General features: G+C 47.3%; 1 protein-coding gene across 1 annotated transcript in view; it reads right to left on the bottom strand.

The window, feature by feature from the left end:
- Positions 1-27,362, bottom strand: part of LOC138299089 (zinc finger protein 282-like) — a 239,464-nt gene that overhangs the window by 9,902 nt on the left and 202,200 nt on the right. Inside the window, exons 6-8 of the mRNA XM_069237085.1 lie at positions 21,136-21,252; positions 14,598-14,711; positions 1,412-1,522 (exon numbers count right to left, since the gene is read on the bottom strand). Of these exons, the coding sequence (XP_069093186.1) occupies positions 1,412-1,522; positions 14,598-14,711; positions 21,136-21,252 (342 nt within the window). The remainder of the gene's footprint in view (positions 1-1,411; positions 1,523-14,597; positions 14,712-21,135; positions 21,253-27,362) is intronic.

Below are 27,362 nucleotides of genomic sequence, written 5' to 3'. Positions count from 1 at the left end.
AAGAGTTTACCTGGCAGGTCATAAATAGGGAGGAGTTGAGGATGATGCCTAGGTTGCGGGCATGCTCAGTCAGAGCAGGGGAGCTGTGAGGGATGTGGGCCACCAGGAGTCGTCCCAAGCTGAGGTGGCGTTTCTGATGATAATGAGTTCAAATATGACATACAATCGCCCACGTCCTAACTTAACATACTTCCAGTACAATGACTGTAGCCGGAAGACCTGGTCTAGCGTGCTCCCTAAATTCTGCCTGCATGGGAGTCAAATTATTTGATGCAGACATCCAATCTTGCAGTCGGCCCAAGATGACCCTTGCAAAGAGATTTTGGGCACTATCAATCAGGCTTATAGGCCTGTAGTTTGAGCGAAGATCTCTGGATCCTTTTTAAAAATTGACACAATCTCTGCACCCGCCCAAGTAGCAGGAATAGTGCCCCTTTCAATATGGCATTAAATAATACAGTGAAATATGGGGCCCAAGTATCCACCTCATCCATAAAGAGGTCGCCAGGTACCTTATCTAGTCGTGGGGCTTTATTCCTCACAATTGTTTTAATGGCTTTCTTGATTTCTCCGCAATTGAAGCTCATATCTTCCAGGGAGCCACTGATCAAAGTAGGTGATCCCTATGTGGTTACCATTTTGATTTACCAAGATCTCATCACAAGTTACCAGTCCAAGCCCTACACACTGCTCTTCTTGAGAGTATAAACTGGTAAAGTGGGCAACTCATTCAGCCATCGCAAATGGTTTTCAACAAGAGAGAACCCTTCGCCAGTGGAGATAATATTTCAACATTTTTTAATCACCACTTTTAACTGCTATTAGCAAGCTTTCTGATCTCTTTATCTCCCAATCATGCCTTGCACTGTGTGTGACATTTTTATATTCCCATCTGGTTTACTTAATCAACAGCTTGTTGTTTGTCTTAATAGCACCCATCGGTGCCCCTCTTGACTCCTTTCATCAATAACTATACCAATAAGGCGCACTAGATTTCCTGACTATTCAGCTGGCCTCCACCAAAAAATGTTCCCTCACCTTTTGGAACATTTGGGTATGGATTTCACTAATTTCAGATAATGCCATGCCATCCTCCCTGAGCAGGTATAGTAGTGGAAGCAACTCCCCCATCCCATCAGCGACCACCCCATAAACTTCAGCTACAATTTCCCTGAAACAAGGTAACAAGCTCCATTTGACCCTTTGCCTATGATCTATTAGTTGTACAATTAATTTAGATACAAGCTGAGAACCTTACTTTTATACCGTGGGCATTAACTGTTCTCCTATAAACTAGGTTTAGTATTTGTTATGTGTATTTTCTCTGGAGTTCAATTGAGCACCAGGAAACCTCAGGCGAACAAGTGGTGTACAATGTCATTAACATAACAACATGAGATTAGTAGCTCACCTGTTGGACTATTTGTGCGCCCTATTATGGCGGTTCCCTGGTGGTTATCGGAATAGATTTCTTCCTCTTCTTTTATGTGTATAGGAAGAACTTCTGGGATACTGCCATGTTCTGTCAATTTACAAAAAGTAAAGTTAAATATTACATTTCATACCATACAGCTTTCAAATACATAATATTTAGCAGTTGCTACCTTAGGTTTTTAAAGCAATATGATTGTGTCATATAGGAAGAGAACCACAGAGCACCACATGTGGAAAAATATCAGTTTTCGGTATATAAGAACATCAGTTCTCTGTATTCAAGAATAAATACTAATTCTTATTTCGTTTCTGGTTTGAACACCAAGTAGAACACCCTTTTATAGATGCAACAAACAACACAGTGAAGGAAGGAATGCTTGAATTATTCTCAGCCACTGCCAAACGCTTTAGGGACGCATTCCAGTTCAATGCATTTTGCCTTCCATGTCACTCTAGGAGAGACCTGCCATATGCAAATTAGTCCTGGTCTGGCTCCAACAGGGACAGTTTAGCCTGAACTGCGAGGCAAGGTCCCCTCCAGAGAGTAACACAGGCAACCAGTCTGGGGTTGCTTGTGTTGCTGTTTAGAGGTAGCCTGGCCATTTTGGCTGGGTTGTTCGTACTGGAGCAGGACTAAAACTGATTTGCATAGGGCTTGTTCTTATGGTGGGCAATACAATGATGGGCTGGCAAAAATAGTTACCAGTGGCTGAGATTAACTCAAGTAATACCAAATCACTTTTTTCTTTTCATCTTTTGATGGGTGGCACATTTAAAGAAGCCAATACAGCATATTGAGGAGTGAAGAGTACTCACATTTACATTGCTAATAGAGTGACCATTTGTTAATTCATACATACAACTGTATTTTCACACATGGTATAGAGATGCTCAAGCACAGTGTATCTACAAGAAGGATGCTTGTACTGAAACTGTAGGAAAGGGAATCACTCGCTGGTATTTATAGTGTCTGTGACAAGCAGTGTCTCAAAACCAACCAACTAGATTAGATAAAATAGTCAAGGGCTTTATTAACTACTATCAGGGCTTGTACCAGGAAGACAAGTGGGGTAGAAGTAAAAGGGTGGAAGAAAATTAAGGTGTGTGGATTGAGCACAGCTCTAGGAGGAACTGTGTTCAATCCTGAAATATCCATTTGGAAGTGGTATAGTTAGACTTTAGAAATTTTCTATGTAGAAAAACCACAGATGCAGGTGCAATTCCAGCTAAATTTTATACGTTTATCGTAGAACTTGCCACCCTAATTTTACATGTGATTTGATTTTGACGTTGGCCTTGGGATCTTTGGCACATGGAATGACTAATGGGACAATCATTTCAAAGTAAAACAATGACACTCCAAAGCTGCTGATTATAGAGACCAATTACACTGATTAATGTAGATGCACAGGCCAATGTGAAGATGCTGCACACATTGTTAAAATCATCAGCAAAATTGGCTCCCCCATACAGCATTCATTCATTCAAGGAAGAGGTACACCCTATAAATGGAGTTATACCAATTGTTGATATAGCTTGAGGATTAGGTTTCAAGCAGAGTATGATCCTACTGGAAGCTGAAGATGTTTTTGTTAGGTTCCTTTTTTACTGCATACAGCAGGCAAGATGTGTTTTGCACCCATTTGGTTAGACTATGTATAGACACTGTAAAAGAGTACTACTACCCAATCCAAGTTAATTATAATGGGTTTGAATTAAAGTTAATTATTGTCACATTGAGACTGAGAACTGGTTGACCACTTTTCCTGTTCCCTTTTTCAGTTTATCTAGAAACATACTTGCATATCAGGGGCTAAGAAAAAGTCGACTTTTGTGTACTCACAAAAAGAAAATGTGAGTGTGCGCTATGACACAGTAGATATGGAACCATCAATTAGGGGTACTAAGTTGGAGGCTTAACGATTTGACTTTATATCTGCAAACGTCACAGATACAAAAGTAAACACTCAGACTATCATTAACCAGGCCACTCTGGCAGAGAATACCATTGTTAGTTCAACAGGACACCTGGGGTCATGAGTGCTAGTGATGTAGTCTGGATAATCAACTTGAATCATGTTGAAGGAATTTGCTGGTCCGATTTAGAAATGCAAAAGAGAAGGTATATTACAGCAAAGATGGTCATCTTACCAACAGTTCTATAACATTTTATGATAATCCCCCTGTAAGTTCACTCAAACATTTTAGCTTCAAAAAGCTTGGATGTTGTAATTGGTAGTTTTGTATGAAATTTTATTTTAAAAAAACAAAACCCAACACTCACAAAAGCGAGCCTCACTATAGGACAAGATGCCTGTGCTCTCTCAGAGACCCTATTGAATGTGCCATTTCTACATACACTCACATTACTCTGGGATATCCAGGGGTCTGCCAGACCTGGTGCATATATGAGAAATTGCTAACGTGGAAGCAGGCTATTGTTTAGCTGAGGTAGGTTTTGCAGCATCACAATAAGTGAAGGCTCTTGTTTCTCCCAGGTGGCCGTTGGAATATGTTGATCAGTACCAGTGCTGGCAGAGTCTGGGATGTGTCCAAGCATGGAGATGATGGGACACCTGTAGCACGGGAGAAAGCCAAAAAGCTTGGCAAAGTAAGTGGCTGGTTCAGGGATAGCAACAAATATAGGAAAACATAGCACAGTGGATAGCCAAAAATATGTGTTGGGAAGGAGCAGTCACATGCTGCAACAACATGGCTCTTTTTGCCTGCTGGAGTCTTCTCCTAATTTAACTAAGGTGAGGTCTGCACTCCAGGTGCAGGCATGGGACAGTGCCCCTGTGTTCACCAAGTTCTTCCTGACTTTTTAACGTATTGCAGAGGGTGACACCTCGCAGGCCCACTCAGTGTTTCCACTTTTTGATCCTCCAGAGAAAACAATGGCTACTAAAAAGAAATGGAAAGCATACTTTTTTATTTTGATAAAGAGTTATTGGACTAAAAACCATAAGAGCAGGTGAGAAGATCTCCTGGGGCAGTATGGACCTGACAAGAGTAGAACAGAACCTACTCAAGTCAACTAATGTGTGCAAAGCAGAACAACAGAAAGGAAACATAACTGAAATGGCAATCCAAGCAGTGAAGTAGACAACTGTGGGGTTTGCAAACTGAGTTTCACAGGTTGAGCAATCTGTACAGGCACTGTTGATACACCTCGGATGACAGAGGGCCAGGACTAGTTGACCAAAGATGTTCTGAGTATCCTGGCCGACTTTAGAGTTTGTGCCCTTGGTAGCATTGTGCAGCTTGTAACGTTGTGAAGTCCTGGAGAACATTAGGCAGAACAAGAGAACAGCTCACATCGTTAGATCTTCCTTTCACTGATGCCAATAATGGAGAATAAGCTGGGTGATCCGATAGGAGGCTTGAATGGGTTTTCACACGGAGGTGTGCAAAAGATATATAGGGGGTCATTCTGACCCCGGCGGTCTCAGACCGCCGGGGCCAGGGTCGGCGGGAGCACTGCCGACAGACCGGCGGTGCCCCGCAGGGCATTCTGACCGCAGCGGTTCGGCCGCGGTCAGACTAGGAAAACCGGCGGTCTCCCGCCGGTTTTCCGCTGCCCTACAGAATCCTCCATGGCTGCGGAGCGCGCTCCGCAGCCATGGGGATTCTGACACCCCCTACCGCCATCCTGTTCCTGGCGGGTCTCCCGCCAGGAACAGGATGGCGGTAGGGGGTGCCGCCGTAAGAGGGCCCCACATTGTATTTCAGTGTCTGCGACGGGTGCCACTGCACCCGTCGCACCTTCCCACTACGCCGGCTCAATTCTGAGCCGGCTTCCTGTGGGAAGGATGATTGTCCCTGGGCTGGCGGGCGGCCTTTTGGCGGACGCCCGCCAGCCCAGGGCAAATCCCAAAATACCCTCAGCGGTCTTTCGACCGCGGAGCGGTATTTTGGTGGGGGAAGTCTGGCGGGCAGCCTCCGCTGCCCGCCAGACTCAGAATGACCCCCATAGACTTGCAGCCAAAGTGAGGGCTGGCAATTCTGAATTGCAAGGTATGGTGATGGTGGTCTCTCCACAAATAGGGAGGCAATCCTAGGAGTGGTGCTAAAAGTTAAACGTACTCTGCATGCAACAACTTCCTTTTCCTAGATGTGTGCCCAGCAAGCAGGACGAGGAAAAAAAAGACACTGCTGGAGATAAGGAAAAACTTGCTACCTAGGTCATCAAGTATACTGTGAATATGACACTACCGTTAAAGACTACAAGGGCATGCAATTTGTAGTTTCACAGATTGATGCTTTTTGGCCTTTACAGAAGAGTTCGGAGGGGAAAAAAGGATAATACTGGATGTGATAAAACAATTCCATGTTGGTCAGCATGCAATCTTGAGGTGAAGTGGCAGACAGAGTTTGGCCTACACATGCTGCACTGTTATGTTTTCTGGGGGAATGTCGTTAATGGGGATTCATTGTTTGATATCAACTGTTTCATGTGTTTCTCTGATATTTTGTGTCCTCCTGCAGGATCCCAATGAGTGGTGCTTTTTTTTAGGCTGTTTGTGTAAAGTGAAGTATTGTGAGATGTGGATCCAGTGTAGTGAACAGAGGGCTAATGAGGTTAATGTTTTAAAGGGAAGTGGTGTTAATTTCTGTAAGACCCCAGACGGTAATGCTGATCCGCAGTGTTTCTATACATCAATAAACCGTATTAAAACATAGAAATAAGGGGCGTGGCTTCGGGCGTCAAGATGGCGGTCGCACTTTGAGAGTGCTCTGGACCCCTCCGTCATCCGCCCTTAACCACCGTGGTCCAAGAGAGCGGGAAAACGCTGTACATGGCGCCCCGGTGTCCCGGGGACCCGTAGAGAAGTTTGTTGGGGCGAATCGATGGAAAGCCGGCGGCTCGCCCTCATACGGCGACCCGGCTGCTCCCGTGAAGAGGAGCTCAAGATGGCGGCCGCTGCGAGATGCACCCGGCGGATCTGAGGTGGGCTTGGGGGCCCCGACGAAGTTGACTGCCGCGGGCTGAGAGGCGGCGAGAGGCCCGGTGAGAGCTGGGGGCGTGCCCCGAAAGTGGATCCCTGCCGCGGGGGCGCCGGGGGACCCCCCCCCTCCTGTCGTGGAGGAGGACGCGGGGTGAGCGGCGCCGCACCGGCGCGCGAGGCGCGAGTGTGACCCGGAGGACCGGGAGCCCTCTCTGACCGCCTGGGCGGCTTGCGGTGCCGCGCTGGGGCCGTGGCGGAGGCCCTGGCCCCCGAGGTCCCCCTGCTGGGGGGAGTTTAAATTTGGAGGCGAGAGGCCCGGAGAGAGCTGGGGCGCGCCCCGAAGGTGGATCCCTGCCGCGGGGGCGCCGGCGGGGCCCCCCCCCTCCTGTCGTGGAGGAGGGCACGGGGTGAGCGGCGCCGCACCGGCGCGCGAGGCGCGAGTGTGACCCGGAGGACCGGGGGCCCTCCATGACCACCTGGGCGGCTTGCGGTGCTGCGCTGGGCCGTGGCGGGGGCCCTGGCCACCGAGATCCCCCTGCTGGGGGGAATTTAAATCTGAAGGCGTGCTGGGGACCAGGACCCGGCTGAAAAGCAGAGTGGTGCCCGGGGGGGCAAGGAAGTGAATCGAAGACCGGGGGGGAGTGGAGGGAGAAGACGAGCGGTGACGCCCCCGCCGCCCCCCATCCCTGCAGCAACAAGAGGGGACTCGGGGGCCTGGGGGCTTGGCTCCAGCCTCTCTCGAGCCCGAGCCCGGGTGGAGCGCGAGCTGGACTGCGGCAAAATCTGGACTGCGAGCCGAGCGGTGGAAGGCAACACCTTGAGGCAAGTGGATACCCTGGGTTCCGGGTCGTGCTTGGTTGACTTTAGACCCTGGTCGGAACGACCTGAGAGATCGAGAGCGTGATCGCGACGGCACGAGGCCTACAATGGAGGCGCAGAGCCCTTAAGGTGGAGAGACCTGGGTCTGGGTCTCGGACGGGCCCCCCCGAACTGGTGGAGAGAGCGAGAAAGGGAGCTGAAAAGAAGGGGCCAACGGTGTCATTGCCGGCCGTCCTTACGTGATCAGACACAGCGAACCCCCCCACAGTCCATGGTACTCAACAACGCACTAAATTCTCAGGCTTGAAACCGCGTTAAGGAAGGTGTGGCCCACCTGACGCCCGCCTCAAGTGCCACGATGGGGAAGGATAAAACGAACAAACAACCTCCGCCCTCCCAACAAAAAATCGACCAGTTCACGACTGCGACAGGCCAACGAGGAGGGGGAGAAGTGGCTGGTGGGGGTTCAACCCCGGACGGGGTGAGTGCCATTCTCCAAGCTATTCAATCATCGCAGATAGCCGTGGAAACGAAAATTGGTGAGGTGCGAGTGGACATGGGCCTCATCAGACAGGACCTTAGAAATGCTGTAACCCGAATTACGGAAGTGGAAACCCGAGTCTCCCAAACCGAAACCGATTTGTCTGACCTCAAAGCCAAAGTAGCCCAGCTGCAGTCCCGAACCGGCGAGCTTCACCGTCGTGCAGAGGATGCGGAAAACCGGGCCAGGCGCAACAACCTACGCTTCATAGGTTTCCCGGAGGGCATAGAGGATGACAAGGCCGCCGAATTCCTGGAGACGTGGATCAAATCTTGGATGCCTGACCAATCCCTCTCGCCCTTGTTTGCAATTGAAAGAGCCCACAGGGCGCTCGCACCTCGCCCACCTCCGGGCGGTCCGAAGCGCCCGATGATCGCACGATTCCTTAACTTTAAGGACAGAGACAATATCCTCAGGGAAGCAAGGCGGCAAGATGGTACGCAGTGGGAAAACCACAAAATCCTAATTTTCCCGGACTACACCAGAGAAGTCCAGACCCGCCGTAGGTCGTACGAACATGTTAAGCAAAAACTAAGGGCAATGCAGCTCTCGTACATGCTCCTTTTCCCCGCTCGCCTCAAAGTCCTCATGACTGGGAAAGCTTACTTTTTTGATTCCCCGGAGGAGGCTTGGGACTGGCTGACGGAGGAGGGCATTGGAGCCCGAAAGGGTCCCCCCGGGACCACTGGAAGAACCCCACATGTCGGGCCCTCACCGTCAGAGGGGCCACGGAGGAGCAGGCGGCGCACCAGATCCCGGAGAGGCAGACAGAAAGACACGATCGCTCCTGCAGAGGACGAAGCAGCCCGGGACTCTGGTCCTCATACTAAATCTAACATTGAGACTCTTCCGGTGGCCCGAACGCCGTCCCAACCCGCCGAGGATGGGCGATTGAGTCAGTCTCCGGTACTCGGCTGACAGGAGATGCGCGAGACGTAGGGGGATTTGGGCTTCGCCTGATCCTCTCAGGCGACCCCTAGCGAGATTAACATTGATGACTCCGGAGGCTTCCTAGAGTATGGTGTTGAACGCTTGTTTTGTGACTACTAATTGCAATTGATCCGAAAGAAAGGAGGGGTCCACCACTCCACCCCAATGACAGTTTTACTGGCTGTCTGGTTTTGGTTGGGTACATGGGCGACAGATGCTTCCGGGGGGGGAAGTATGGGGAGGGGGGGAGTTTAGGGGGGAGGGGAAGTTTAAGTTAGGTTTAAGAGGCGACAAGTTGGTTAGCCTGGTTTGTAGATTTAAAATTTTACGGTCATGTCCGAAACGGTCATCCCTGGGCTTGCTCCCGCACATCCAAACATGCCCAACAGTGTCACACCTCACGCTTGGTCCTCAGTAACCCAGGTCCTCTCCTGGAATGTAAACGGCCTGTTAGACAAGATCAAACGATCGGCAGTATTTAACACCCTCCGCAGGTATTCTCCCTCAGTAGTTCTACTACAAGAGACCCATCTTCTTGGGTCCAGATGCCCTATGCTTGCGAGAGGAGGATACGATAGGGTATATCATGCAGGGTTTTCCAGAGGCTCTAGAGGAGTGGCCATTCTGCTCCACCGATCTCTGCCCATGGTAATCACTTCCACGCAATCTGACTCACAAGGTAGATTCATGGTGGTCACGGGGACTCTTCACGGACAACCGCTAAACTTGGTGTGCGCTTATGCGCCCCCTGCAAATCACGACTCCTTCCTACTTTCGCTCCACCGAGTAACTTCAGGATTACCCCAAGGAACTACCCTGCTGGGAGGCGACTTTAACGCGGTCCTTGACCCAAGGCTGGACATTTCTGGGGAAGCTACCATACATAGATCCAAGCGGGCCTCAGCCCTAAGTAGTTGGGCGGAGAGCCTTGGCTTATGTGAGGTGTGGCGCACTTGGCATCCCAGGGAGCGCCAATACACACATACCTCGGCAGCCCACCAGATGCAATCCAGAATAGACCTGGTGTTCATGCCCGCCCTAGATTTCTTAAAAGTAGCAGGGGCTGAGATTCTTCCACGGGGGGTCTCCGATCATGCGCCAATACGGATCCGGCTGGGTAGAGCAGACCCTACCAGACGGCCTATGTGGCGCTTGAACGTGTGGCACTTACAAGATACAGAGTACACCCAAGAGATCAGGTTGCACCTCGACCAATATTTCGAATTAAATGAAGGCTCGGTTCGATCCCCAGGAATGCTATGGGCTGCTTGCAAGGCCACTATTAGAGGACATGCCAGAAGCATTCTTCGGTCCCGTGAACGAGATCATAATTCCCAAATCACCGAGCTAGAGAACAAGGCCCGGAGACTCGAATGCCAACATATAAACTTGGCATCGGCCACGACCATGAGGAAACTGACCAGGGTAAGAGAAGATATTAAACATATAATGCTAGATTCGGCCAAGCACATGTGGAGAGCCTCAGCAAGCCGAATTTATGGATGGGGGGATAAAAACGGGAAACTACTGCATTGGCTGGCCACCCGCCCCATGGCTAACAGTATTATACCGGAGATCTTAGATGACTCAGGCACCCTTGTCAAAACAGCAGTGGAAATCGCACATAGCTTCGCCTCCTACTACGCCCGTCTATACGCCAGGCATCCACGCCCTGCTGTTGAGAGAGAGTCCCCCCTACTAAATGAGATTACCCTTCCCGTGGTAACTCCAGAGGCGAGAGACAGACTGGACGAGGCCATCGGTCTTGTGGAAGTCTGCAGCGCAATATCGGGACTGGCATCAGGCAAAACACCAGGCCCCGACGGCTTTCCAGCGGAATTTTATAGTAAATGTAGCGATATTCTGGGTCCCCACCTGCTCAACATGTACGAAGAAGCGGAGAATCAAGGCCGCTTCCCAACAGAGATTGATCAAGCCACTATTGTGGTGATCCCCAAAACTCAACCCCCATCACGACAATGTTCAGCGTACCGGCCTATCTCGCTCCTAAATGTGGAAGTCAAGGTGCTCTCTTCGATCCTTGCTTCCAGACTGAGGGAGGTAATGCCCACGCTGGTGCACCCTGACCAGTGTGGTTTTATGCCCACTCGTAGCACAAGACACTGCATCAGACAATTACATCTTGCTTTGGCGCACCGCAAAGTGCTATCGCATACGCAGTTGGCACTGCTTTTACTCAACTTCGAAAAAGCCTTTGATACGGTAGATTGGTCCTTCCTCAATCAGGTCTTATATAAAAACGGGCTCGGACCTAAATTCCGGGGACTGGTGAAACTCCTATACTCTAACCCGACGGCTCGAATCAGGGTGAACGGAGTAGTCTCCGACCCAATCCCCATTGGTCGTGGGACTCGACAGGGATGCCCGTTATCTCCCCTGCTCTTCGCACTAGTGATAGAGCCACTGGCGATATTAATGAGAGGCGACCCACTGATCGAGGGCTGGCATTGGCCCTCTGGTTCGGAAGACAGAGTGGCTTTGTACGCGGATGATGTGCTCCTGTATATCTCCAATCCATCCAAAAGCGGCCCACGCGTCCTAGAGATCCTTAGACTTTTCGCGGAAGCCTCAGGGCTGACCCTGAACCCAGCCAAATCTTTACTGATCCCCCTTCATCGTTCGCACGACTGTATAGATTGGCAACGGAATATCCCGATACGGAGAAACAGCTTTAAATATCTCGGGATACATATCTCACTTCTCCCCGAGCTAGCGTGGGAACTCAATGTCACGCCGCTATCAAAGAAAATCAAAACCGACCTTCTGCGCTGGAGGGCCCTCCCCCTGAATCTACTTGGTAGAATAGCGCTGTACAAGATGATGATTCTCCCCAGGATCTTATACCTCCTGCAGAATTTTCCACACCCCTTCCCCGCGGGATGGTTCAAGGAGATGGATTCTTTAGCACGCCAATTCATATGGAGTGGCTCACGTACAAGACTGTCGCTAAAAACCTGTCAGAGGGATGTTTATGAGGGTGGACTGGGCATATCGAATATTCAATACTATTATCTAGCGATGCATATACTTGTAATTAATGACTGGATGGGAGGTGGATGGACAGACCCCGCATACCAACTAGAATTGCAGACAATGGGCTACCCACAGATCCTTGACATACTCTACGGGAGCCCGATACCCCGGGATACTCCAGATGTGACCAAAATGGTACTTCTGGGATGGCGTACAGCCCAGAAAGTGACGGGGTGGTGGGGGCGCCTAACCCAACAAACTCCGCTATGGCAGGGGAAGCAGCTGATACATGTAGCAGGTCTGGAGGGCTTCCAGAAATGGGACACCATAGGGATCTCCACGCTGGGAGATATTTGGAGACTACACATATACGATCTTTTCAAGACCTCCAGAAACAATATTCCTTAAACAAAACACAATTCCATCGATATCTCCAACTACGTCATGCCCTACTAGTTCACCTGCAGACAGGAGACACCATACCCGAGCACAGCCCCATGGAAGCCAAGGCACTGATGGGAGTCCTGGGAAGGGGAGGGGTTTCTCAGATTTACCGCACCTTAATCACCGCCACTGGGGGACCCCTGAGAGAGCTTCGCCAAAGGTGGGAGAGTTGGGTGGGACCCATGGAGGAAACGGACTGGACAGAAGCACTAATGGCCCCACGCTCCCTAACAATGGCCACACGCTTCCGTTTAATACAATCCTATTTCCTTCACACCGCATACCTCACACCCGCCATGTTACATAAAGCAGGCCTCCGCCCCACAGCGGAATGCCCCCGCTGCAGGTATCATACAGCGGATTTCTACCACATGGTATGGACATGCCCGATTATAATGGCCTATTGGGAAAGGGTGGTGCAAGAGATATCTGAGGCCCTACAGAAGGAGGTAAAGAGGTCGCCATTGCCCCTCCTTCTCGGGGTGATGGGAGATACAGAGCTACGAAGAGCAGATCGGTCCTTCTTAGGGGTGGCATGTCTGGTGGCCAAAAGGGACATAATGGCAGACTGGAAGGCCAGGGTGGCTCCGGCACTGGCTAAGTGGAGACGGGGAGTGGATTGGTGTGCGCAGCGAGAGAAACTTGTGTACGAGGCCAGAGGTTGCTTACACAAACACAAGAAGATATGGGGGAAATGGGAGGATGTAGCGGGCCTTTAAGAGGGGATGGTGAGTAACATTAGTGATGAAAGCAGCAGGGACCGAGGACTTGACCATTATTGTATTGTTTTGATGCCCGTTGGCATCATGTTGTACTGTATTCATAATTGTTCTATGCAAAATTTAATACAATTTCTTTATAAAAAAAAAAAAAAAACATAGAAATAGCTTAGTCGAGGACTGTGCTTAAAATGTTATCAATGGGCAGCAATGAAGAGAATAATGGGGGGGCCTGTTGGCACTGGCTCTTTCCATAGTTGAATGCCATCTAGAGAAAAAGAAAAGATTCTTGCTTTGTTGTAACAAGTCAATTTATTTTAGGTGTGCTCATTTTTAGAGTTGCTCATGTTTTGTTTGACATCTGAAAGGACTAGGTAGGGTTGTACATCGTGCATAAATATCCAATCTGTACACCTCTAAATCACAACCCCTCCTCTATCTGATAGATTCCAGGGCTCTGGCTTATTACTGTGATGTAAATATACATTACATAGGGCCATAGGAAACAATGGGATTTAGATTCTGGTGGACAGGATATCTGTCACCATTGTGACTGAGTAACCCCTCTGCAAGATTTAAATCAGGCCCTTAGTGCCTAGCCTGGTGGTTCTAAGAAAATATGGAATTTTTCATATCCTGAAATCTTTTATTTTTTTAATAACTACACATTGGGAACGCTTGTTCAGCTGGTTGAACGTTTAATGGATCTAGGTAATTTCCTTCTGGTGGTGTGAGCGACAGAAGAAGGAACAGCTTTTAGTACAGGAGGGCTCTATTATTTTTTGTGGACACCCTGTAGGATAGAATACCTAATCAAGCTAGGAGGTGGTCAAGTATATTTCGAACATAAAGCACCACTCTGTTGATTCCTAAGAGTTTCTGCAGGGCTCAAAGATTTCTCAATACAGCAGACTTAAAAATGAAACACTTTATGCTGATTCAGTGCTTGTGCAATATACTTTGAAAACTCCACAAATAGGGGGCAGGATGGATGTAAAGCGACCCCCTTGAAGGGAGGAGGTGGATGCCAGCATTATGCATATGTAAGTGAGATGCAAGGATTTGTTGGTATTCTGCGGGGAGGGTTTGTAGAACTTAAGACCCTATGTAAAGGGCTGAGGAGTTCCATCCTAGGAGTTACTTTATTTGGAATCAGGGGTAGGTGACACAGGAACATGCTGCAGTTGTGATTGCAAGAACATGCAGAGGTAAACACTGGCTAGATACGGTCCCATTACTCTTTTGACAATGATGGTATGCATTTGTAGATCCATTGAAGTAGAAGTGCAAAATCTAAAAGAGATATAATAAGTGTCATGAATAGTAAAAGGGGACAATTAAGAGACTAGCTGAATTATGCTTTGGAAGGGGCACCAAGAACCATGGCTTGGGTCCAGTTTGTTGGGACATAGAGACATAGGCAGTACATGTGGCTGTCGGATGATACTGCACTATTGTTTGGGACATGATCACTGTTATCTGTATGGACATATATTACATTTATTATGTTTCAAAACAAATTATTTTCTATGAAAACACTTCAATTTTCATATTTTTAGGTACCATTGGAACAATAATGAATAAACACGATCCATCACTCTGTAACAGCAGAAAACAAACATGTGGGAGTGAACAATATAAAAAACGCAACCCTTCATCAACATCCATCACCATCCAACACTGTGGTGCTTATATGAAGCATTAGAGCTATGATGGAGTCTTTCAGTCCCAGCCCTGCTATTTAGAAAGTGAAGAGCCATGCACTACCTGGCATGGTCTCAGATCTTAGTTCTACTGCTGCTGTACCAGGAAAATTCAACGTCCTCAAATCCGATCCACCTTCTTTTCTCAAACACAAGTCTGTATTAAGAAATGGAAAGTCTGCAGAATGAGAAAAACAGATTTAGGTTTCAGTAAATGAACTCAATGTCAGGTATAATCATTCAAAATACTTTTCACAACTTACATGACTCCACACAGAATATAACAACGAGATAGAGAACTTTTCAGCCACTCCTTGTGTTTTTGAATTTTTTTAATCTGTTTATTATTTTTTCAAACTTACAAACAGCAGGTCATACAACTGAGTTTCCAAAAGTTACATGCACTATTGGAATAAAAAAATTAACAAATTATTTGCTGTAGTACAATAATAAGACCTATCTACATTCCGCAACTATAGCATATTTTGTCATTGTCTTGGGTCGTAAAAGTCTGTCGTCTACAGATTGGTTTAAGAAAAAACAGAAACAAACAAGAACAAAATAATGCTGGTGTGTACCGGTTTCAAATGTAGTAAACAATAATATATGTGTTTAGTGGGGTGGGGAGTACCTAATTAATGATTGCTATGATTGAAATTTTAGAGACAGGGAGCACCAGTAACAGTTCTCAAAAGCTATTACTGACACAGTTCATCCTCTTGGTAGGCATACAGATGATGTGAACGTAATTAAACTAAGGGCCACATTTGTGGCCTGGTTTGCATCATCATGCACTATGCAACGTGGTGTCAGAGCGGCGAAAATCTTAAGTGAGATTAGTGAAGCCATGCAAGGCCACATTGCGTGGCAGTGCATGGCTTTATAATTCTCAATTAATGTAACACAGCACAAATTGCTACGTTACAGTACTCTGTACCAGGGAAGCGTTTCCATGCAACATCCATGGATTCTGACGCATTTCCAAATTTGCAAGAACTTGTAAACTTGCCAATGCGCCAAAAAGATGCACCCCCTAGAAGAGGCGTAACAAGGAGAAAAATATTTATTTATCCTCGTTTTTTCCTCTTTCTATGTGTGCTGCATTATCCAGCACACATAGGAGGCAAAAGCCTCTCTGGATTGTTTTTCTGCAGGAAGGTGTCCCTTCTTGCACAAAACAATTCTGCATGCAATGCAGGCACTCTTGCATCATGGTGTAAGGCTGCCTGCATTGGCGCTAGGTAGCCAAGAGGACGCCAGCGCAGAAGGAAAGGGTATGAATGTCCTGTACTAGATAAATACAGTGCATTCCTGCTCTTTCCCTGTGACGTAGGGCAGCGCAACAAGGTAACGTGCTGTGCCGGACTGTGCCACAAAGACCATCAATATGGGCTCGACTGTATTTTAATCTAGCATTCCTAAAGATCCTCTTGGCATGGTTCAAGGAGTCGTCCCGTACTTTAACAGCCAGTTCCCTAGTTAGGTCCAATTCCCACTTGGCCTTACCACGAAATTGGGAGGTTTCTGTTGTGTCATGGAGTGATCTGTAAAACCATATCACTAATTAACAAGTTAGATTAGCATCAAAAAGCAAGAATATGGATAGCACTGGAGAATAGCAGTTGGTTAGTTTCCCAGACCATATCTCAACGAAATGTGCCAGTTTTAGATTATGAATGGTTAACAGTGTATAAGGAGTTGCTATCACAGTAAACGAGTAAGAACAGAGCTATTAGCTCTTAACTGAACTTGAGAAAAGGTGTTTCATTGCTAAAGTGGGAATTAAAAGCATCTTTGCAGTTACCTAAACAATGACTGCATACATGATTAATGTTGATGTTCTCAGACACTGCAAAGCCAAAATATGTCTGTATTATGTAGAGTATACATTATCCTTGGAATGGCAGATACCAGCCTTACTAGCCTTATAGAAGGTAGTAGAGGTTTTGTTTGTACACTGCTGGAAAACACCTACAAGGTTTTCTTTGGGAAACATACACATGAATGAGAAGCTTCTGGAAGGGACAATTGACCTACTTTTACCTATATATGGTTGCTTCACCTGCATCTGTTTGAAAAATCGACAAAAGCGAAGACCCAAGTGTCATGTCACTTGTTCAGCCATTTATTCCAAGGCTGCACCAAAGACTCAAATTGGTGTGGGTCACGATGAAGCCATGTTTGTAAACAGATAAATGATGACAGACAGACACAAGGGACATGAAAAATGAACTCTTTGATTTTCCATTATTTTGCTATTATTTGCTGCTCATACGTTTATTCTCAAAGATCATCTTGTTTTATTGAATCATCATTATTCTTACTTGTTCTTTCTTGCATCATTGGGCATGCCACTTATGTAAACCATATCATCAAAGAGTAGCTGATTTGTGCAACCAATATTGTTTGTACAGTTAGTACTAACCAATCATAAAACATTCCTGGTCACCCCTTGCTAGTTAAATTTTAACCATGATATTTTGGTCCGTTTATCATTAGTCATCAGATTGATCCTGTGGCCTTTTGTTTTCAGTTGTCTTGCACTTGTAAGATTCATTTTGCCTATCATTATTCCCAACTGAAAACATATGTTTCTGATCCTTATCAGTGGCTCCAACCTAAACATCCACCAATTATGGTACGATGACAACCAGAATAGGAGGTTCAGGAAACCTATGATTCTTGGATTTTTTGAGATTGTCTTCAATTCTCTTGATTAACTAGAAGGATTTCCCACCTAGTGAGTATTCTTAAGTAGATGCGTCTTCTGCTCATGGCCCTTACATAGTTTGACATTTTTACTAGTGACGCCGTGACAAACTCAGGAGCATTGGGAGGGGGGCATATTATTACATCCATGCAGGCAACTTACCTCAGGTTTTGGAAAGAAGACAGTGTACTGAACACACAGTCAGGTGGCATGTCTCTGGAGTCCACGATCGGCTGTGCATCCTTGCTGCCTAGAATGCAATAATGTTTCACCGTTGCGGTCACCAAGATGGCTGCTCCAAGACTCAGGTGGAATGTTGGAGGAGTAGAGTGGTGGCTGAGGCACAGACATTTTGTTTTAAGGAGAGATTTTAAACTTGAGGATCTTCTTCCTGGGATTTATCGATGTTGTGTATTGGAAGAAAAGGGTGTGGGTGTGAGCAAATAATATGAATGATCCTTTCTAAAATGGTGGTCTTTTCTAGAGATTGGCTGAAGTAGCTGCAGTTTCAAATTCAAGTTAGAGGTAAGACTTCATGTGATGCCATTTCCAGTTTCAACTATAAATAAGGAGGTATTAACAAGCGATGAGTGCGTGGCAACACATTAGTTCCCTTATTTTTCATTTTGTTCATCACCAACTTGCTACAATTTTTCTGTCAAAATTTTGCTCCTGTGCAGCTAGGTTTTTTGGGGATTTCTTCTCAAAGACCTTGCTCAACTATCCTTTGAGTCCTGATGTTAGGGAAGGTATAAACCCTTGCTTATCAATCCTATAGAAAACAGGTGCAAAGCAACTGCCTAATAAAAATAAAGCTACTGTTTTGGAATACATATAATTTATGCTTTCTAGTCTGCATCAGAGAAAGTTAGTATTAGCTGTATATTTGCTTTCAGGAAGCACCACTAGAAGGATCAAGGGTTTAACCACAGTGCCAGAACTCCTCTCAGCGACATATTAAATTTGGTGGGGTGCCCCACCTGTACTAACAGGGTATCTCTCATCACCAGTGCGCTAAAGCCCTGATATTCAAATTAAATAGTGTGGGTCGAGAGCACTGTTACCAGGAGCCATGGAACTTGTCTAAAAACCAAGATCAGTTTATGCTGTGACCTAAGGCATAAATCAGATCAAGGCCTCTGAAGCATAGTAAAACAATTAACGTGTGTTGTTAGATGAATTGTCTGTATTGTCACCATTCTCGCCTTTACCTTAAGTAGAAAACTAAGTTAATTTATGGAGATTTGGGGTTTAGTGTCAACCTTTCAGCATCACAGATATTTCAGCCTTTGTAGGGACAGAGACCTTCTTCAATGTAGTGATGTATGTGTGCATGCAATTTAAAGGTAACCCTGAATGCTGTATTACTTCTTTACACTATACTTATAAGGATCCTGCAGATATGTTGGTGTCTCCAGAGAGGACTCATAGAAAAATTCACAACTTTTCTTTAATTTGAATTAAAAACAAATCTGCTGAAAATTGTCAAAGTTGGTACTAATTATATCATTTGTTTAGTATTTTTTAACTCCTAATCACTGGGACGTGGACTTAGAACAGCACGCCCTTTATTCAAAAGCCACCAATCTGTTGCCACATGGTGATGACATTTAGTCACTACCAACCTGGGAACTTCTTGACCCTTTGGGCTAGATAGTAAATGCTCTATTTTGTTGCTACTGGAAACCAAAGCAACATACAAATAATTTATGTGTAGTTGATGTCTCAAGGAACAGGACGAAGCTGCTCTCAGAATGTACATCTCTGAGACATGCATCTTCGTGCAATTCTAACAGCTGAAAAGACAGGGCTTGAAAACTTATAAATCGTCATGAGACCCACAGGTTGCGCAACTTCATAAAGCCATTAGAACCACGAGCTTTGAACGTTACCAGTTCCGGGAATACAAAGAAAAAACTGTAGTCTGCTGCACAGCATTGCAGCCAAACCACTCTGGAACTCGCACTAGCTCTTCCAGGCTTTTGAACAGGTTTGTTCTGGGAATTAGTTTAACAATAGGTTCCTACACTTTCATCGCATATCAATGTAGCTTCAGATGTACTTGAAAAAATGAAAACAATGTAACGTAAATAATCCTCTTAGCGTGACGGAACTGCAGCCAACTGTATCTGCATTTAAAAAAAAATAATTAGGATATTTTTTTCTGCTCACAATGCATACACAAACATGCACATGCATTTCTGCAGTTAGCGTAAATGAAATGGCCCCATATAATTTATGGGATGCCTTATCCATACCAGCCAGTGAGTGATATGAGCGATCAGTTGGCACTAGCTAAGCGGGGAGGATGTTTTCCCACTTACTAGGTACACATTATAGATCTTTTTTAAGGCAGCCCTCCACCAAAAGACGGAAGGGGAGACACAGAGCTGAGCAACTTAATAAGAGTCCAATTACATATGTACCTGGCTTTTCAGAACTGGGCTCACCATAACTGCATAAACTCTCATAAGATTCAATTTACAACAGAGCGGATCTGAAGTTGGCTGAGACCATCCAGCAATGTGTGTGAAATGACCAGTCTGTTACCATATAACAATGCATTCTATTGGACAGTAATTTATTCTGTATAGGCATCTGGTATGACTGAAGAGAGCCCCGTTTGTAATAAGAACAGTGCTCTCAAGTTGAGTCATTTGTTGAAGCAGGTACATTTGGCAAGCGATAGGATGGAGTCCAAGATTATGCCTTCATTTCTTACTTCAGCTGATGTATGGGGAAGACCATGATCCTGGGAAGATAGTCACAGGCTGGTATGTCTCCACCTTCATACAGGTGAAGATTGCGGTCCTAGGAGCTGAGTTTTAGTTGGTTGATTAGTAGCTATTGGTCCGTGATTTGAAACCAATGGTCTAAGTCATAGGAGTCCATATCCATTGAGTTTTCAAGTTTGAGGCCGATCAAGATGAGACACTTGATGAAGTTCCGATAATAAGCTTTAAGTGTCAAACAGGGATGGAAAAATTAGAGCCTTTCAGCACTCCAAAGTCAGTGCAGAATATATGTGAGGAGTATGGAGGGGGCTAGGTGATGCCTGATCTGTTGAGAGATGTAGAGCGAAAGCTGGTCTTGGATAGCTCCTTTGCTGCTAACACCACGTAATTTCAGAGGAAGGGAGTTGCCATCACATTACATCTACACTTGTCTGCCACCTGTATAAAGGGTGGCAGGAAGGTTTAGAATTAAAATGGTGGCAACTCTATTTCATCGACTATGGACTTCAGCTTGTCGCACTGAGAACAGAATAGTAGGTCCAGTGGTTGTAGAGGGTGTTTTCTTCAAGGAATTCGCAGGAGTGAAAGCAGCTATTTCAAACCGTCTTTCTAGGAACAGCCCACTGAAGATCAGTTGCAGCTAACTCATGCTGATGGATTCTACTTCTTCATCTTCTTTAAAACTGGCTAGAAACAAGAGGTTTTCAGTTTGTTAGAAAAGATGCTTGAGCTTAGAGCTTTTTAATGATGGTTCTTGAGGGGATTGTTACATTGGAAGTGAAATGTCCCTGAGGAAGACAAAGGTCCAACTGGATGACAGCTGGCCATTAGACGGGCGTCAGTTACTTTAGCTTAGCTGGGAAGTGCTGCTTGGAGGAGTACAGGATCTGTTGTCTGCCAGTAGGTCATTGTCTTAATGTTAAGTGGAGGGATGTTGCTGAGGTAGTATTTGAAGGTTCGGATCTTAGCTGTGTGACCAGGGCATTGGCTTGTCAGTGATTAGAATTTGCACGTTTTGGAGGTGGAACACTCAAAAGTGAATCAACAGTATATTAGTAACTCAAAAATCTTTGTATCATTTCTAAGTCTGAAAGAGTATCACTCATTGACCAATCACAGGACTGTTACAAGTCACAAGTAATTGCTTAATACATTACCTGAGCTGGGGCTAACGCAGTTTTCTCCCTCTTCTGCACCTGGGTTGCTACCTTTCAAACTGGTGCTTAACTCTTCTTCTTTCCTCAAACAAATGTTGGGATTGTGAAAAGAATAGCCTGTAAGAAACATTAAAAATTATTTTTGTAAAACAAAACATTTTGGAAACAAACTAGATTAGCCAGATAAGAAGGAGGGGAAAGTAAACATCATTTTTAACCTTATTGATTGTGACTCATTACTACTATAAAAGGTACTCAGTATATTTTTTCATATTCTCTTAGGGATATACATTTCCTGCAACTCACAGAGTGATTTGCACATTCAAAGGATTCATTTGGATATAGGATTTAGCAAACTTTGACACGTACTTAAAAAGGCATTTGTGTGAGTTCAGTGGAGGCTAAGCAATAAACCTTGTGCAAATCAAATCTAAAGATAGCAAGAATAATATATTAAGTCACTCTTCTTGCACAGGCCTGTTTAGTGTATGTATGTATCTGTATAGCGGGCATGTCCAAGATGGTGGCTTGTGCGGACGCTTTCTAAGAGCTCCACTCGCGGCCCTAAAATTAATTCTTCAATTCCTCCCTCCCATACGACCCCAGTACCCACCACCTTGCTGTGAGTGGCTACGAAGCGCCGAAGAGTCGATTACCTGCTCGGCGGGCCTCAGCCGTGCAGTGTGGAGTGCACTGGACCGGGCCGAGCGTGGCGCAGGTTTGTGGCAGAGCTGGACGTGGAGCAGCGAGGACGGAGGAAGGAGCCGTGTCTCTCCCAGACGGTGTAGCAGCATCGCGGGGCTCAAGGTCTGGACCTTGCGCGTGCCCCTGGAGCTGAGGAGGTGCATTGCGAGCCGCGACTGAACGGCGGTGCAGCGGGGAGTCACCAGAACGACAGACCCCCCTGGAGAAGGGGCTAAGGCCTACAGACCCGATCGACTGGGCCGGGGACGCAAGGTTGTTACCGCGCCCTACACCTATATGTGAGTAGCGCTCAACCGCGCGGATTGCCCCGTGGGACCGGGAGGCCATTTCCGATCGCTTTGGGTTCGGCTTGACCCGGTCCGCATGCATACCTGGCTTGCTCCGGACCTGGAGGCATTGTTTGAGGACGTAGTGTCGCAGATGGGAGCTATCTAAAGACGACACGGCCTAGCAGCTGGGAAGGTGCGGGCGGCCGTGTGGTAAGCGCCGGGGACACTTGCTTGCAGGGACGTCGTAAGACGAGTGATAACATCAGCGCGGCATGCTGGAGCGCAACGGCGTCCTGAAGAGTGCAGTTGGGACTAGGGGGCGCCGGCAAGAACGTCCTGGGGTGGCGAGAAGACTATGCGCGAGGCTACCGCAGCAGTAAGGTTTGTCGTGTTTGGCGGATGGGCTGGCGATCGCACCGACAGTAAGAACCAGCTTTTGGTGACCAGAGGACTGGATCATGGTTCACTGCGGTAAAGTGGAGCAGTCGTTTGCACAACTGCGCAGTCATCCCCTGAAGAGATGAGTCTCCCGATCACGGCCTGGGTTGTTCTGCAGGTCTTGGATTGTCCTCCTAGCACTTACAGTTAATACTCAACAGCTGTGCATGTCGAGGCCCGCACGGGTCACAAACGTTTACCAACCCTTGTGATTAACTAGCCCTGATGTAGGGTTTTTTGCTGAGGCGGGCCCTCCGTGATAAAGCCCACCTGCAGTTTCTGAACACCTTTCTGCTGAACTAGCAGTAACACACTTGAGAAGGTACAGGATGCGCCAAGATTGAAGTTGGACATTGAACTGGCTACAATTAGCATAGCTGGACAGCGCGCTGATATATATACCCACCGTAACCCCATTCACGGCGCTGGCACACGGGGTTAACAAGATAATCTAACTTTCACGCCTGTGCTGCGATAGGGGATAGATTTGGCCTACGTGGTCTTTTTCACCCCACCTCTGGTTCAGAAGCTTGCTTGAAGGCTCAAGAGACGCAAGTTGGTTGGTGCCCTCGGCCACGACACAGCGACCTATACAAATATGGTCAAGCCAAAACCACCTAGGCTGCAGCTAATGGCGGACTCAGAAGCACCAAATCCAGCAGGACTGGCAGGGACACAAGCTGCTGCGTTACAACAAATGAATCGGACTCTACAAGCGCACTCAGCACAATTCAATAAGCTACCACAAGCAGGGTTAGACACGAAAACTACCTTGGAAGGGAAGACAGACTCCGTAGTAGTCGAGGTGAATCTGCTCATGGCGGACCACCGCAAATTGGCAGACAAGGTCACCGAACGGGCGCTTACGGTAACTTTACCAGAAATCAAAGATCAGCATGACCAGGTGCAGCGCATGGAAACAGAGGATAATCAATTGCAGAGGAGAGCAGAAGATGCGGAAGGGGGCTCGAGGAGAAACAACATCTGGTTTATGGGGTTCCCGGAGCGAGTGGAGTCACTGAATGCTGAAATATTTCTGGAGACATGGCTTCTGAATAAGGTGATGACGACCACTGCATCACCCATGTTCGCGGTACAGCGCGCACACCGAATCCCAAGTGGACCATCACGGCCGGGGGTGCCCCCCCCCGGCCCTTGATAGCACGCCTCCTAAAAACTTTCGATACAGAGATCAGATTCTCCAAAGATTCAGGACTCAGGTCCCCATACAGATGGACAGCAATGTAATAGCGGGGTATCCAGACTACACCGTCGAAGTACAACGCAGGCGTAAGTCCTTTACAAGAGTAAACAAATATTGCGCAACAACAATCTCTCCTACTCCCTGTTGTTTCCGGCACGACTCTGGGTAATAGACGGGGAGAAGACCCATATTTTTCCATCCCCTGAAGATGCCTGGACCTGGCTCCATGCCAAAGGGCTGGCTCAGCTTAAACATGATGACAACAAACAAGGAACGTGGCTCACCCCCCAACCTCGACGAAGAAAGAAATCAAAGCCTGAGACACGCCCATCCAAGGCACAAGTTGCTGAAAGCCAGGAACAGGCTTTGAGGGAGGCCAACTTGTTTACTTTACCACAACGCCAGACTCACCAGGATACCGAGGGGGGGGGCGAATTGGACTTTCGGCGGGTCAATCTAGTCACTCCACCTCTCCTTCGGTACTCGGCCCGGAGCTAACACCACTCATGGCGGATGACATTCAAGCCCTAAGCCGAAGTACATATTAACAGACTGTGGAACTGGAACCCATTGGACGTCCCAGCGGGACTTCATGACCAGGCGGGCGCTTTCCACTTGTCGTCTGGTTTGAGAGTCCACTCCTAGACGGGAATGAGGATGCTTGGGACGAAGAAGGCGGTGGGGCGCATGGGGTGATGAACATCCGGCTGGGACCGTCACGACTGGATTTACCGGAGCCACTCCCACGCCCCCCCACACCCTTACGGGACACCTGGGGGACCATACCATGACAGTTACTACACTTGACACCTATTGTGCCTTAGTGTTACAAATTGGGCTTCATCTAAGAAGTCTCCTTTTTGTTCATTTCCATTCTTTTTTTCTATCCTTTTTCACTCACCCTAGATGGTGGGGTTCTGGGAGGGGGGGGATGGAGATGGGGGGGAACAGGAATACATGGTTCAAGATTCTCTTCCTGGGCAGGTATCCAGATGATGCTCACACCATTGTGTAAACTTCTGTTCATATGGGATTGTCCACCTATAACATAATAACCTGGAACGTGAGAGGCATGGCTAGCTCCAATAAGCACTGCAAAATCTACGCGTACCTTAAAAGATACAAAATACATATCGCCATACTACAGGAAACACACTTGACACTAGACGAATTACGTAGTCTTAAGAATAAATGGGGTGGTCTAGCTTATGGTACCTCGTTCTCTGCATACGCCAAAGGAGTGTTAGTATGGATTGCCCCAGAAGTACCCTACATAGTAGAGCATCATAAAATTGACGTGGACGGCCGGTATGTACAGTTAGAGGGCTCCCTGGATGGTAAACCGCTCATTATAACTGGTTTATACGCTCCCAACACAAAGCAAGGAGAATTTTTCCTGTTGCTCACTCCCCAGTTGTTCCAAGATCCCACTTCGCAATATATATGGGGCGGGGATTGGAACTGCGTTCCGGACATAGACAGTGAAAGGTCTCATCCCCCGTTGGATAGCGCCCCTTGTAGAAAATCTTCCCAAGTGCTCCAGACCTGGATTGTAGAGCACAGACTAGTGGACGTATGGCGCATTCTGTACCCCCTGGAAAGGAAATATTCCTTTTTTTTTCCCTGTCCATCACCTTCACACCCGTATAGACCTGCTGCTCTGCTCGGCCGAACTAGTTAGCAACTTCACAGAGGCTTCCTATCTAGCCAAAACAATAATGCACCACTGCCCATTGCTAGGTCCCACTCATTGGGGTAGAGCGAGGACGCGTATTCAAGCCTGGCGGCTGCAACCACGCTTACTATTAGACCCACCATTCCGTCACGAGCTGTCACAACACATTTCCGCGTATTTCAAACTAAATAATGGGACAGCGTCACCACGTGCTTTGGAGTGGGATGCCCCCGAGGTGGTGGTTAGAGGCATCTGCATGTCAGCAATGGCGTGGGACGCGGCACGTGCTCCTAGGTGAGTTGAGGAAGGCGGACACAGAGCTCCGAGATGCGGAGCGGGAGATGGTGGCGGGTGCTGTGACCCCACAGGAATTACGGGGGCTTCGATTGCGGACGAGCGAGGTCAACACGCGCTTGCGTAGATATGATTGTCGCCATTATGTAGCCAGGGCACATTCCGAGGGGGACCGTTCGGGTAGACTGCTGGCCTGGCTGGTGCGGGGGGAACAGCAACACAGACCATTAGGTGCAATAAGATTAAGCTCAGGCATAATGATCAACACCCAAGCAGGAATAAACGGTGCATTTCGGCGATACAATAGCACTTAATACGCAGCACAGCCCCCCCCATCCACAGAGCAACTGACAGAATTTTTTCATGCACTACCCTTGACTTGTTTATCTGAGGCGCAGCAAAGTGAATTAGACAAACCTATAGAAGCGGAAGACGTTCAGATAGCATTGCAACAACTAGTAGGCAACAAAGCGCCAGGTAGTCAGTCTTCCAGCAGAGTACTACGGAGCATGCTCGAAACAACTAATTAAGCTGTATGTAGAAATGTTACACGAGGCACTTGAGTAGGGTAGGTTGACTGGATCGCAACGGGAGGCGGTGATAGTGGTCCTTCCGAAACCAGGGCGAGACCTGTTGGATGTCTGCTCATACCATCCCCTCTCTCTACTGAATCTGGATTGCAAGTTAATAGGTAAGATCTTGGCGAATTGCCTACTCCAGTTGATGTCATTGCTGGTCCATGAGGACCAATCGGACTTTATCCTGAGACGTAATAATTTTATAAACATTAGGCATCTACTACAGCTCATAAGAGATGCGCCAGAGCTTGATTACGATTGAGGAGCGGTTTCTCTGGCCATTAAGAAGGCGTTTGATACGTTGGGCTGGCCCTTCTTTTTGGAGACGCTGAGCCAGCTGGGGGTTGGGAGTGTTTTTATGAAGTGGATAAAAATCATGTACGCTAACCCTGTTGCTCGGGCTGAAACGGGCGGGATAATATCAGAACAGTTTCCGATAGGCAGGGATGTCCACTGTCTCCGCTTTTGTTCGCCTTGGCAATAGAACCACTGGCAGCACAACTCAGAAGGAGAGCGCAGGAATGGAGCATACCATATGGGGACGGTTATAAGATTACCTCATTATATGCGGATGACGCACTGATATATTTGCGTGGCTGCACCTACTAGACCAATTCAGAGATATTTCAGGCTTGTGTGTGTATTGGTCCAAGTCCTGTCTGTTCCCACTAGCGCCGACAGTGGAGGAATTGCAATCCAGTTCCCCGACACACACACTTCTGTGGGCACACACTACCTTTAAATACCTAGGCATTCAAATATACCAAGGTGTCGCTGACCTGAGGGAGGGCAACCTAGGACGCACACTCTGATCAATTAGAGGATCCCTGCCTTTCTGGAGATCGCTCCCGCTATCGCCCATGGGCAGGGTAGCAATTGCAAAAATGATTATTCTACTGCGCATGCTTTATCACTTCACCGCTCTACTGCTACTGTTCCCCCGTGATTTCTTCACATCACTGAACAGCCGTACGACAGACTTAATATGGGGGGAGGCCGCCGGCGTGTGGCATTGACAGCCACGCAGCTACCGCTTGAATTAGGTGGACTGGGCACCCCGCATT

The sequence above is a fragment of the Pleurodeles waltl genome, chromosome 1_2, assembly GCF_031143425.1.
Source record: "Pleurodeles waltl isolate 20211129_DDA chromosome 1_2, aPleWal1.hap1.20221129, whole genome shotgun sequence".
Lineage (NCBI taxonomy): Eukaryota > Metazoa > Chordata > Amphibia > Caudata > Salamandridae > Pleurodeles > Pleurodeles waltl.
Note: the sequence above shows the minus strand (reverse complement) of the source record. Positions and strands in the feature narration are given on the sequence as shown.